The following is a 14,016-nucleotide window of genomic DNA, read 5'->3' as shown; positions in this document are numbered from 1 at the left end:
GGAATACTCGCACAGGCAGATGAGATTCTGTCCTTCATGTCATTAACATCGCTGGGCTCGGTTATGTAAACTCGATCTTTAACGTAGCACCAAAGGAAAAATTCGAGTGGAGAAAGGTCAGGAGGTCTTGGCGGCCGAAACATTGCTTCTGCGCGCCCAATCCAATGTAGTGAAAAACATCTGTCTAACCAGTCCCCGTAGAAAATTGTGGTGGTTCTCCATCAGGCTGAAATGATACTTGGTGCAGGTCACTCAGTGAAAGACTGCAGACAAGATCATCAATGACAATACTTAATATTTCTTCTGTGTAAAACTTTTCACTCGAGTTGTCCTCAAAAAAGTGAGGTCCGATGATCCTGTCCCTAGGTATGCCGCACCATACATTCACATTCCAGTGCAATTGATGCTTGTGCTGTCTCAGCCAGTGTGAGTTTTCTTGTGCCCAATAATGGGCGTTGTGGAGATTAACACTTCCTGTTAGGCAAAACCAACCTTCATCAGTGCAAATTATTTTATGCGAAAAGTCATTTTTTGATCAGTTTTGATGAGGCCCCAATCGCAGAAGTTAACTTGCCTTTCAAAGTCCGCCTCATTTAGGTCCTGATGAAGTTGAACGTGATATGGATAGAACTTGTTCCTTCTTAGAACATTTGTGACTGTTCCGACGCTCTGACTGCATTGATCAGCCATCTGTCCAATACTGAGCTCTGGCATCGGGGTTGCGCACGCGATAACGTCGATTTCAAAGTCGTCTTCAATTATTACCTTCGTGCTCCCTCTTGAAAGGTGGACAAAGTCTGTTGTGCAAAAGTGTCGAAATTGGTTTATGAAAGTGAACCTTATTGGAAAGGCATGGTGTGAGTGGCGAGACGCGTAAAGCTCTATCGCTCACGAAACGCTGCCATTCATTTCAGCAATTATGAGCATCACGTCTACTTTCTGTTTGGTATAAAAGCTCACGCCACAAGGAGCCATATTAGCTCGAAAGGACTTCACGTGAATTTACTTGGAAGACCTTCAGTGAAGAGACTCTATGCTACCAGAGGTACCCTAGTACAGGACGGTCAAGCTAACGCGTTAACAACAAGTTAACTCCGTGTGATCTAAAGTCACAAGAAATGGTCTCCTGTTATCGCGTTCATCATGATCATGCGTAAGGCTCATGGAGCACCACGCTGTCACATTTTGATTTTCCCGGCTGAGAGGACACAGGCAATTGTTACCTTGTATGCCTATGCTTACACCCTCTTCCCACACTTAACACGACACGAAACAGATGCGCCCCTTTAGGGAGTAGCTTTGCGCTGACCCTCACTACCTTGCATGCGTAATAATGCGAAAGACAATCTAACGTTGGTACCGGATATCTCAGAACACAGGCGTGCAAAGGCTTCGGAAATCATGCATCCAGCAAAAACTGAAGAAACCCTGCATCCAGCAGCCTCCTTCGTTGCTGGTAGAATATGGTACAATTCAGTTTCAACCAGCAACGAAGGAGGCTTCTGGATGCAGGATTTTCTCAGCCTTTGCTCGTTTTGGTGGCTGAATGTATTCCGAAGGACTGCAGAAACGAAGCCCATCCTGTTGCGAGAATAATTGGGAAAGGAAATCGCACAAGGCTAATACCTTATGTACACGTGGTTCCCCATAATCTGAGAAAGATTGCGCAGTGGGCCAAAGTGTATGAGCTTTTTTCTGTGCCAAATAAGTTGGAACGGTTGTGTGTGATCACGACGAGGCATGCAAACGAAAAAAGGGGGTACCAAATGAAGCACAAAAACAAGTCTGTTCATTGCGCTCTGATTGACTGATATGTGGGGTTTTGCGTCCCAAAACCACTATATGATTATTAGAGATGCTGTAGTGGAGGGCTTCGGAAACTTAGACCGCCTGGGGTTTTTAACGTGCACCCAAATCTGAGCATACGGGCCTACATGATTTCTGCCTCCATCGGAACTGCAGCCGCCATAACAAGTATTTGATCCCGTGACCTGCGGGTCAGAAGCCGAGTACCTTATAACCACTAGACCACCACGGCGAAGCTGATTGCGCTCTGTGTGTAGTGCATTGCCTGCTGTTATCTCATGGCCGCTGCTACGTCGGTCAGACCGGCCGTTGCCTAAATGAACGGTTGCGTGAACACCATTACGATGTTAGAAAAGTGGCAGGCGGTTTCTTAGCAGTACACTGTAGAAAGTGTGCTTGTTTTGCTCTGTTTGAAAAATGCAGAATTATGGCACGAAACGGAAATCAGCTTATACGTGACATCATATAGAAGCCGGGGCGATAGAGAAGTTGGGTGACATGCGTATCAGCTCTATAGCGCTGAAAAGAAAGATATTTGCTTTTCTTGGTGCTCGCCTTGATGCTTAGTAATCCTATTCTTCTGTGCAACAGATGTGCGCATATTTATTGTTTATTTTGGCTCTATAAATAGCCTTGGTATCGCAAAATAAAACTGCTGAAAGTTGCGCTATGCATGTGTGTGTGTGTGTGTGTTCCTTCCTTGTGTCCTCGTTTTCAGTGCGCTATTACTATTCTTCATTTTGAACACCCGGTATATACATACATATACATATATGTGAATGACGGCGGCTCCGGCGGTGGTGGTGACCATGACGGTAAGAACCAGCCGAGACTGTTCACATATTTGCAATCGCAATAAATGTTTAATTACCTTGTCTGCATTGGCTTCTATAAGATTTGCACGTGATGCATCTCCGTAGGTTTAGACTTTGATCCAGAATGTCAATGCTGGCATTTCGGCACTTATATTCTCCACTTGATGAAGGTGCTGTACTGGCTCTCTAATACGGACTCGGGGCAACAAAATACGTCTTTTGGCAAAATTTTGAAAGCGCTTATCACTAATGGCCCCTTAACAGAAGACTAGATGTGCAGTATACAGGTATAGTTACTGGAAAAACATGAACAGCTGGGCTCTTCGCATGCAAATTTTTTTATTGTGTCTGTACCAACATCCTACGCATTGAATCCCGGCTGCGGTGGCTGCATTTCTGATGGAGGCGGAAATATTGTGGGCCCGTGTGCCCAGATTCGGTTGCACGTTAAAAAACCCCAGGTGTTCGAAATTTCCGGAGCCCTCCACTACGGCGCCTCTCATGATCATATGGTGGTGTTGGGACGTTACACCCCGCATATCAATCAATCAATGAACATCCTACGCAAACTTCAGCTTAGACGCTACCACGTAAGAAGCACATGCAGTACATTGTGCCTGCGCACAATGATAAAAAACGAGCTTGTCATTTCAAAACAAATAAAATAGAGCAGGCGACATAAAAGGCATCATGACTGATAAGTGCAACAGCACCAGCAGTGAAAGTAATAATCCTGAACCATAACAAAAAATTACTGCAAAAACAGCGAGATGGATGCACTTTGCGCGAAGCTTTTATCGGCCGCACGCATCTGCTTTTCCCCAACGTTTGCTTAGGATGGCTCTAGCTGTACACTTTAGACCGTTAGTGCGTGAGGCGGATAGCAGATAGAAAGCTTGAACGAGTACCCCGCCAGCTACGTTACAGTGCTGCCAAACCTATATGATTCCCAACAATAATACGAAAACCATGGTGGCCTGGAAAAATTAATGCGCACACAATTGCTTCCGGCATGCTGAGTAAAAACATTGGCCCCGTATCTACAAGTTACACTGCAGATGTCGTTTAAAGACGATAGTCTTGCGTGTGGAGAGAGTGAACAAAACATTCCCAGCAATAATACGAAAACCATGGTGGCCTAGAAAAATTAATGCGCACACAATTGCTTCCGGCATGCTGACTAAAAACATCGGCCCCGTATCTACAAGTTACACTGCAGATGTCGTCGAAGTTACACTGCAGATGTCGCAATGTTCTGCGCAAGAAATGCGCAGATGTTCTGCGCAAGAAAATGGGTGAATGGTATTCTGAAGGCGCTGCGCTAGAGTGCCTCGAGCGTGCAGCGAAGGCGAACGAGCTCATGAAGTCACGTCACACGTGAGACATGAGCGCTATCTGGCAGTTATTTTGGAAAACGAAGCATGCACGCCCTGTGCGCCCGTCTCGCAGGTGATAAGGTGAGAAACGCAAGGCGACGGGTAGGTGCCACCACCATGCCGTCTTAGCAAAGCGTTAGAAACACTTGCCTTTTCGTGCAAGCATTGCATGGTCAGCGCAACGTGATAAACGCTATGGTCCGTGCCCCCGTATTCACAAACGCTCCTCGACTCGACCCTTCCCTCGAAACGCTCCTTGACTGGCGTTTTCCCTTTCACAAACTGCCCTTCACTTAAAACGCTTCCTTCACTTGAGAAAATCTCGAGCGTTTCCTCGAGATTGTCAAGGAAGCGGTCGAGCTACGTTGAATCGTTCCTCGAGTGAAGTTTCTGCGCCAACATCACGTCGATGGCGGAGCCCGTCTCGCTTTGACAGCGTTTATCAATCAAGTTGGCTGCCACCGCCGCGTTCTTTCAACAGTGACGGAGCACGTTCACTACGGAGCTGTCTTGTAACGGTTGGACAACGGCTACTGTGGCGCCGGGACAGGCGGGCGTGGTGTCAAGCGGAGCGCTCACCAGTGCCGTGATGTGTTGTGTTTCGCGCATGAGCCAGTGGATTACCTGCCTTCGGCCGTGCGTGTACTCGTCGTGCGAGTGCTCTAAGACTTACTGTGAATGCCAGTGCTTTCAAGTGTTTCGATGAAGCTTGCACACCACACCATTTCAAGCGTCGCGCGAAAGCTTGACAAACAAGCTGAGAGGAAACGTAATAGCTAACTGTCGATGCGCTGCATTCACGATACTCCTGAGCGGCTTCTTCTCCGGTGAATCTTTGCTACCCTAGCCGAAATATACGGCGAAGCACGCTTTCGTTAGATGATCGTTGGTATCTGCGAGAAGGTAAGTTCTCCTTTTTCTTTCTTTTGTTCATTTCTCCCCTGCTCAGGTCAGATTACTATTAGACAGTTCAGGAAGAACAAAACTCAATGCAGTTGGGCCCATTGAGTGTGCTGTTGTTGCTACAACGCGTGAAACATAGCTTCGATATACAATGTCTATGCAGGTCACAATACCAATGAACAACCACACACAGCTTTAGTGAATCAAGTAGAGGCTCGCGCTCGGTGAAACAAGCACACGCATGCAAGAATGCATGGAGTGTCGTATAAAGACGCAAACATACGAAATAGAAACACAGCAGATGCATTATAAGACTTTTTTTATGGTTGAACCTCCCACCCCCCGGAGAGATATTGCTAGCTACGCCATTGATTTGTGCAATTAGGTTATGGAATTACATAACCATATGCCTGGTGAGCGGCCAAAGTGCCTGAGCCAAACATGTGTCAAAAAAGGCAAAGCTCAATAACTCAACCATGGCGGTTCTTTAAATCAAGTAATATATTGTATGAGTGCATCCCAAGAAATAAAAAATGTGGCTTTGGTGTTCTAGCTATTAGGTTTTTATAATAATATGTCTTGCCTCTTTTGTGCAGGGGCCAGGCTGCCGACGGAAGAACACAGAGGAAAAGTTTCCTAAAACGTGCCGTATTCGCATTGCATTGCAGAGTTTGCATGACTGTATACACAAGGACGAAATCTGCAGTGAATGCGTGCAGCTGCACTGCAAAAGACACGCTATGGTGTCTACTACCTCGGTCTTATTTATGATGTCTTACAATCTCAAAATTTATTTCGACAGTGTGTCAGCTGCATATGCTTGATTAATTCACACTTTTCAGCTGCACATTTGCGTTTGCCACATGGCTCTTCATCAGCCAAATGTAATAAAGGTTTATTTTGCCATTCGAAATTTCTACTTTGTTTATTTTTGAATACGTAATTATTGTCATTTTTGTCTTTCAAGGATGAGACAGAATCACAAAAACCTCTTCTACGATTCTACAGGAGAGCAGTTCTACAAAATCAAGCTTGTTTTATATACACCAGCACCACTCCCCTTCCATGAAACGGAGATGGCGTGGTTCCAGCGTGTAGACTTGCTAATGTTTCAACGATAACGGATATTTCATTTACAGGGGTTTGACCAGATATATCCGCGATGTCTCCAATACTCTCGAGCATTTTTTACCACTTTGTTGCACTGGTCTTCGTTAAATCAGCAGAGTAACTCTGCTTCTTGACGACACTTTTTCCAAGGTTCAGTGAACCACCACTGCCGTTTTTAAGACAAAACAGCGCCAAAAGTCAGAAGCGTCTTCAATTTTATCATTTCCAATAGAATACACCACCTTCCATAAATTATGTACTTCCAAGGCTTTAGAATAAAGCACAGAAAACACGATCACCTTCAAGAGGTATTCCCGGCAATAATATTCTACAAATAAAAGCCAAAACATAAGTGCAAAGGTATTTCCTGCTTTAACGGATGTGCTTCTTAGCTTGCAGGTAAAGAATCAGGACAAAAGTTTTAAGACGGGGTCGCTGTGTGAACTTGGAGACGGAAGCTACAGAGATTTAAAGGTTACGTCTATTCTAATCTGTCATTATAGAGCGTCCACAAATGCAGGGCGAAATGAAGATGGAAAAAATAACTGCTTACTCAGGCATCCTTGGAAGATTGAAATGTTAAAATTGAAACACAAAAAACACAAACACGCATTGTTAACTGTCTATATATGTTGCTAATTAAAAAACAACTTTAATATGATGTTTTCGCTAATAATTGAAGAAAGGCACACGATCGCTTTTGTTAATTTGCATAGCAGTCTAATTCAAACGCTCAGCCACGAGTGTACCATGCCTACTTTTTAACGCTACCCTGCGTCTCTCATAATCAAACGGTGGTTATGGGACGTTAAATCCCACATGTCAATCAAATGAACGCTACCGGGTATAACCTTGAATGGAAGTTGTGAGCATTGTCTTCCGAAATTTCTATTACATGCAGAGGAACTACGAAAGTGCCACGTTGAAATTCGCAGTAATTGAGAAAAATGAACATAGCACAATTTCCTGAAATCAGGAACTGTTCACGTACTCCCGCAGCAAAAACGAATTCACGTACAAGTAATCTTTGTCGGAGGTGCATACTAAAAGCACACCAATGTAATATGATATAAAGTAGAAATTACTCACTCCACCGCGTTATACGTTTGGTGGCTACACTAGTGATCAGAAGGCTCTCAGCAAAGCGAAAGTAAACAAAGCAAAAAACCATATGTTCCGCTTCCTGCCATCACTCACGAAGTTCGTTAGTCACCCCGGTGAAAGCAGGGTCTCAAACACCCACTCAGACACTACCGTAAATATAAACTGCAATTAATAGACGCACACGAGACGAAATAAACTAAGTACGTAGAAACGTTCAGCAGCAGACGAAACGCATTCAGCTGTTCATTCAGCAGCCTGGGCGCAACTGTTGCGAGACTTGAAGCGGGGGTTTCACTAACTCTACCGGATCAAGGCTTAGGGAAACCATGCTACCACTCTAAATACATGTATTTTGCTGTAATGTCAATTTATTAAAAAAGCTTGAGTAAGAAAAGAGTTTATTTATTATACAGAGATAGGCATTTCTTAACCACAATTGCGAATACTCTCGTTATCAGGCGCTTTTCTCGGCCCATGCAGTTCACTCAAGTGGAGGGAGCATTTCCGAAGCCTCTCTTGGCGAAGGAAGTGTGGAGGAGCGTTCATGAAATGCACCGGCTCCTTGAGTAGAACAGCACGCTCCGCCTTGACTTCGTCAAGTCGAGGGGGGCACTTTAGTGAAGGAGCGTTTGTGAATACGGGCCTTAGAATTACTTATGTACGCCTTTTCTAGTAAAAGACACACATACAGAATATTGACGTGTTGTTATGGTGCCTCATATATGCGCACTAATTGCTTTTTATTGACAATCGCACAAGTATGAACGCTAAGTCTTGATTAATATTGCTGGGCGCTGCGGATGGGGCTCGCTGTTTGGAGTATCATTTGGGCACTTTGGTGCCGTTTAAAGTACCGTTAAGGGCCAACAAACAGAGAAATATACAGAAAAACAGACAGACCAAACTTTTTGCTTCGAAGGTCTCCAAGAAAGACTATCGTCTTTAGAAATGCAGTTACGCCGGTGGAACCATAGCCGGCACTGTGAATGAGCTTTTTTTCTATAGTTGCTCGTGGTTTTAACGTTTATTACCTGTTGATGCTAGAGTCAGAACAATAGGCAGGATGTATACAAGTAGCCTAAGTATATTTTTTTGTCGCTGCGGCCTTTTAAAAGTACCCAATCTCGCGCAAAGTAGCCAGATCTGTCAATCCTGGGGGGGCCGATGAGATTTCCAAATATGCAGGTATAACGTGGCAGCAGATAGCGCCACACCGGGTTGATTTTTGGAACATAGGAGGGCCTTTGCCCCGTGGGGGCGTAGTCAGGCTGTCGCTGCTGCTACTGATGATGATGATGAGTTTACATAGGCACGCTGGCACCGACGAGGCACGTGCCAATATTTTTGGTGCCCGAACCACGACGATGGATAAATGGATGGATATGGCTGTACCCTTTAGATCGGGCGGTGGCTAGCGCCACCAAGCCGTAATATATAATGAACCAAAAACTATATTTATTTTTTTTTCTTAAAGAAGAGTTTGAGGATTCACTTGTTCTACGACAAGTGTGGAACAAGTGACATCTCGTGTCACAAAATTGCGAAAATTTCCCTAAACGAAAGCCGTCAGTGAAGGCCTCTGAGATGGTCTATCGCACTATTTCGGAGGTCAAGAGACACCAGTTTTGATTTCTGGCTTTGAACTAGAGATGCTGTTCGGACCCGAAAAAGGACCATGTTCACGTTTGATGCAGCGTTTGAAGCTTCCGCAAAAAAAATATCACAAGTGTGTCCTGGTCTGGCATGACTTACTTTTGGATGGGCCAGCTCGATGGCCGGCAGGATGTAATTCTCCGCGTCACTGTTGTTCCGAGCGTAGACGAGCAGGCTGCAGTACTGGCCGCGGGCTTCTACGTCCCCGTCGCGATCCAGCAGCACAGTCTCGAGACACTCGTCGAACGCTCCGAAATCCGCCCGCGTTGCCTGAAGAGCTCCCGTAGGGTACTTGCCTGATGCATCGAACACTGCAATGATCCCGCCGCTTACAAAGCTGATTGAATTGCGCAGTGACAGACAACTGCAGCAGCACATCAAGGTTACGTAAGCATTCAGATTAAGAAGAAGTAGGTAACACTGGCCGAACAATTAATAGGAGCATTGCCGCAGGCTTGCTTTTCGTTAAGGGGCCGATATTTGCAACCTCCTGCGAATGTTTTGCATATCTTGTTTCTTTCTCACTTCTCCCTCCCCCTTATGTGCAAGGCAATTATGAGCTGGGTATCAAAATACATGCCTAACGTCACTGTTTTTCGTGAAGTTATCTATTATTTCGACTTGACCGCTGATCTCAATTTGATTCATATAAAATTTGGGCTCCATACAAATATAACAAGCTGCATGCATAAGAAACGTAAATGACGATTAAGGGGATCTTGGCAGCTTTTTGGGACACAATATGACAAGACTTCACAATGTAAGAAAAGAGAGGGATGGCTGTGTTTAACAGTTCGTATTTATATGCATTATAATTACGGTAAAATTAAAAGAAAGGCGGCGCACAAAAAGACGGAGACAAAGAGAACCACACACAGCGCTGCACTCACAACTGACAAGTGAGGTACAACGAGATTTAATGACAACGCACTGACAAGTGAGGTACAACGAGATTAAATGATACGCTCATCAATAAAAGTGAACTCTTTTTTGTGCAATGTAACCGAGGTCTGGCATACGCAAGCATCACTTAACTTGTTAATATGATAGGCTTCAGACACCTCACGGGTGAATTGATCGTGGTGCTTAAAAATAATAACAGTGTTAGACAGATCAGGTGTGCACCCACACGTGGCACAATGCGAAGCCAAATGGGAAGGCGTGCCGTTATGCGAAGAGAGATAGTGCTCCCGCAACCTTTTCTGGACACAGCGGCCCGTCTGTCCCACATAATGAAGGTGTGGGTGCACACCTGATCTGTCTAACACTGTTATTATTTTTAAGCACCACGATCAATTCCCCCGTGATGTGTCTGAAGCCTATCATATTAACAAGTTAAGTGATGCTTGCGTATGCCAGACCTCGGTTACATTGCACAAAAAAGAGTTCACTTTTATTGATGAGCGTATCATTTAATCTCGTTGTACCTCACTTGTCATGCGCGGCTATTACTTTTTGAATTCTTGTTGCTCGGATTAAACTTTCAGTTGTGAGTGCAGCGCTGTGTGTGGTTCTCTTCTTTGTCTCCGTCTTTTTGTGCGCCGCCTTTCTTTTAATATGAATACACACCAACTCGCCCAACTTTCTATTCAATTACGGTCAAGTAATCTTGGCTATTGTTTATGCAACATAGTCATTCGTTCGGAAACCTTGATGCTACAGGATCATATGAAACGAAGATGCTTATTTGTAGTATACGAAGTGCACGTACTAAGCATGAGTCTGTGTCATTTCAAAAAGTAAAAATAGAACATGTCGCAATCAACTGATCTCAAAATTAAGAGTATCAAGGAAGATTTGAAATAGCTTATCTGCCTGTATACTTGTTCGAGAAAATAGACTCCAATGAACGAAAACAGTACATAGATTACGGCAGTGGCACCTCTTATTCGATGGCCCCGCTTGTCACATCGTCTTTCCGGACCTGACTGAGGGTCACCAGATGGCTTTCCAGGGCGAGATCGGGAAGATGCGCCTATACGATGAGCACGTATACATAGATTGTGTGTGCCAAGTGTATACACAGCGACCGGTGTCTCCCAGCACGTGTATGTTATGTGGGGTTGTGTTGGGTTGTGCCCAGGCACATATATCTATGAATATATTACATGCAGTTGGTGGAAATGAAGATATATGCTAGTCTGTAAACGACGCTAACGATGGTAGTCCCATGCTTCTTGCTCATTGAGTTTCTTGTGAGGTGGTGTTGTACTATTGCGGTCCCAACCATTTTTCTTTAGGATGCTTCACCTTGTCCCTTCTGTCAGCCGTACTTAGAAGCAGTATGTTGCTCCATTGTGTGTATTGGTCCGCCGGTAAGTTATCGAGCTTAGCAGAAAACAAGTTCATTGCTCTCCATTTGTTGTGAATAACTACAAAGCTTGGGTTGTGTAACTCAAGATCTAGTACCTAAAATTTAAAAATAGTCGACAGTACTGCACTAATTTCAAATGCGTATTCGGTGGCACAATGTAGTGAAGCCTTTTTTTAACCAAAATATGACGACTGGCTTGATTCACCACGGATTTGGTAAAAATTGCACTGGTGTTGCATTGATGTTGACCCGAACTGTTTGACCAGATTTCGTAAAAACAGACTAAAGAGCCAGCGTATTTTGGCAGCTTACTTTACAAGCGTATATCTCGACAGTAGTATCAGTGCTATATTTGAATATCAAGCGTTCCTCTACACTGATGGGTTGCTTTACTGTTTGGTAGCAGTTTCAACGTGTTCTGTGGGGTGAATATATTGCTACATTCATTTCTGGAATTTTGTTAACACCCTGTTACACTGTAAATTCTGCTATGCACAAACCACGTCATTGATCAAGAACAATCGATATACTCGTAAAAGCTTCCAATGCGATAACGCGCCTAACGCTAACATTACAGTTTCTTAAGGAAGTTATGTGTGTGCTGGCGATAACAATGAAATATTTGATGGTACATGTACAAATGCGGACACGCTTCATCGCTTGTCAGTTGATCGACGGCCGATGCTCTGTTCACCGCTGCCAGTGTATTGCTGTAATTTGAGTTTTCGTACCGGCCACAAGTTTGGCCCAAAAAACAGTTTCATATTCGACGTACAGTCTGCTTCCTTCGACAACGTCACAGCATTGTTACAATATGAACATAAATCTCTTTAATAGATTGATTTTCCACAACATATCCTCATTTCTCATGTACATTTCATAACTATTTTTTCTATACAGGATGTTTCACCTAGAAAGCACCAAATAATAAGAAATTAAACAACAGCACTCCGTGTCTCCAATCAGCGCAGTATTGTTCTGAGCCGTACATAGCAATTAGCAATATTTGTTTTGATCCGCCAGGCTTGGCAATTAACAAAGTTTGCTTAATGAACGTTTTAAATAGTGACTCTTGCGAATGGTTTTAAACACAAAACTTCTAGCGGTTATCCAGAAATAAACTTTTTTTGGCGGCAAGATAACTGCGCTTTTTACTTTTAGACTTTATTCAAAGTGCTCAATTTTTTTAATATACCGCGTGATTACCGCCTCATGAGTGGTGTTTTCAGTGCCCTCAAAGGCAGCAGTTGGCACAGCGCCAGCATTATTAAAATGCGAAACATTTTTTGGCGAACTGCAGGCGCTTTGAGCGTCTAATATCTATCTACCTATCTATTTAGCTGCCTACCTCTGGCTGCTCTCATGATCACCAGTTCAACTTGGAGTAACCCAAAATTCGCATGGAAGGGTAAGATGGCTTGACGAATATGACTGTTCATGAAATGAATAATTTCCAATTCCATCGTGTACATCGTCAAACAACCTCTTCCTCCAGCCGCGGGTATGTGCCACAGGTATGGGGGTGTGTGCCACATGATCGAGAGTGTAAATCTATCCAGGAACGGCGAGAACACATACGAGAAATTTTAACACGTGAGTGCTAAAAACGCTGAAATCGGCAACGTTGACCCGGCAAACAGAAAGAATGAATGTCAGCGTTCCAGCATGGGTTGAACCCCAGCATTCTGCATGAAGATCAAGTATTCTACCTCATAGTCACACTAGGTTTCGGAACTAGTTTTCAAATAGACCCTGATGTTTCTTATAACATCTATTTTTGATACACTGCTGGTTATCGAAAATTATAAACGTTATATAGGTTCTCGAATATTACAGCCACCACGTTTGGTTAACGGCAATTGTACTTAGGCGTGATGCGCTGAAATTAGTTTATGTACATTTATCCAGGGATACTATGAGCTTACCGCTTCTGGAGTAGCGAAAATTCATGTTTCTATTACCATGGTACGTGGGATCTGCCGATTTTTTTCCCCTTTCTTTACGGGATAATTATAAACTTGACGGAGGGGGAAAAGAAGGTGACATTGTGATGTAGGGATGATATGAAAAGAACACCGGCAATATGCGCTGCGCAGTTCGTTTTAGGAAAGAACGTGCGAATATGATATGCGAATAAAAAATATGTGAATATGACTGTCGATCTTGGCCGAGCGTAAAAAAGAGAGAAGTGGGAAGGTTTTTTTTTTCCGAGCTGGGACCTTCAATGCGGGCAAATAGTTTGACATTGGTGACAAATCACGAAACTCTAAACGAGATGGTCATGTTCAGAAAGCCGCGTCAGCCCAGAAAAGGTCTCAATGAGTTGCATAGAACAGACATTCTTGCTTTCATGGCAGCTAATCGCCACGCAAGCGTGCGTGACGCCAGCATTGAGATCGCCGTTTCCGGTAGTAGTGTTTGGGCGTATACTCAAGAGCGGAGGACTTTAAACTTATCATGTTCACCTACCTGCATCAGCAGTTGGAAGGATGATATATTTAAAGGTGCCTTGACTTCTGCAATTTCATATTGATGCAGGCGGAAGGTACAGCAATGCACGGGCCGATATTTCCAGCCCAGGCCAGGCCTGGCTCGAAAACACTATGCTCCGGTCAGACCCAGCCCGGCCTGGCCCGGCGTTTTTAAATATGACCCAAGCCCAGCTCAGGCCCCAAAGTTTTGGGCCAGGCCCGGCCCGGTCCCTTAGAGCCAGTTATGCATTGCGCACAAATGAGGCACTCTTCAATTTGGCGTTATTGTGAAGATACCTACCACACACACGATAATTTCTAGTGAGTGTGTTGGGAAGTTGTTTCAGTGTCATAACTTTCACTGGTGCTCTGTATACTTGCGGTTAATTACACTCGTAATACTTCTGCAAAATAATATCAGCTATAACTGGAGCCATTGCTGGCTGTCTGACGTACGCAGTGCT

General features: G+C 44.1%; 1 protein-coding gene across 2 annotated transcripts in view; it reads right to left on the bottom strand.

Annotated features, from left to right (window-relative positions):
• Positions 1–14,016, bottom strand: part of LOC119161987 (nose resistant to fluoxetine protein 6) — an 88,304-nt gene that overhangs the window by 59,698 nt on the left and 14,590 nt on the right. For both annotated transcript variants that reach the window (XM_075879853.1, XM_075879852.1), the window contains one exon: positions 8,867–9,078. In XM_075879853.1, coding sequence (XP_075735968.1) covers positions 8,867–9,078 — 212 coding nt within the window. The remainder of the gene's footprint in view (positions 1–8,866; positions 9,079–14,016) is intronic.

Source organism: Rhipicephalus microplus, chromosome X, assembly GCF_043290135.1.
Source record: "Rhipicephalus microplus isolate Deutch F79 chromosome X, USDA_Rmic, whole genome shotgun sequence".
Lineage (NCBI taxonomy): Eukaryota > Metazoa > Arthropoda > Arachnida > Ixodida > Ixodidae > Rhipicephalus > Rhipicephalus microplus.
The sequence above is the reverse complement of the archived record's forward strand: the minus strand, read 5'-3'. Positions and strand labels throughout refer to the sequence as shown.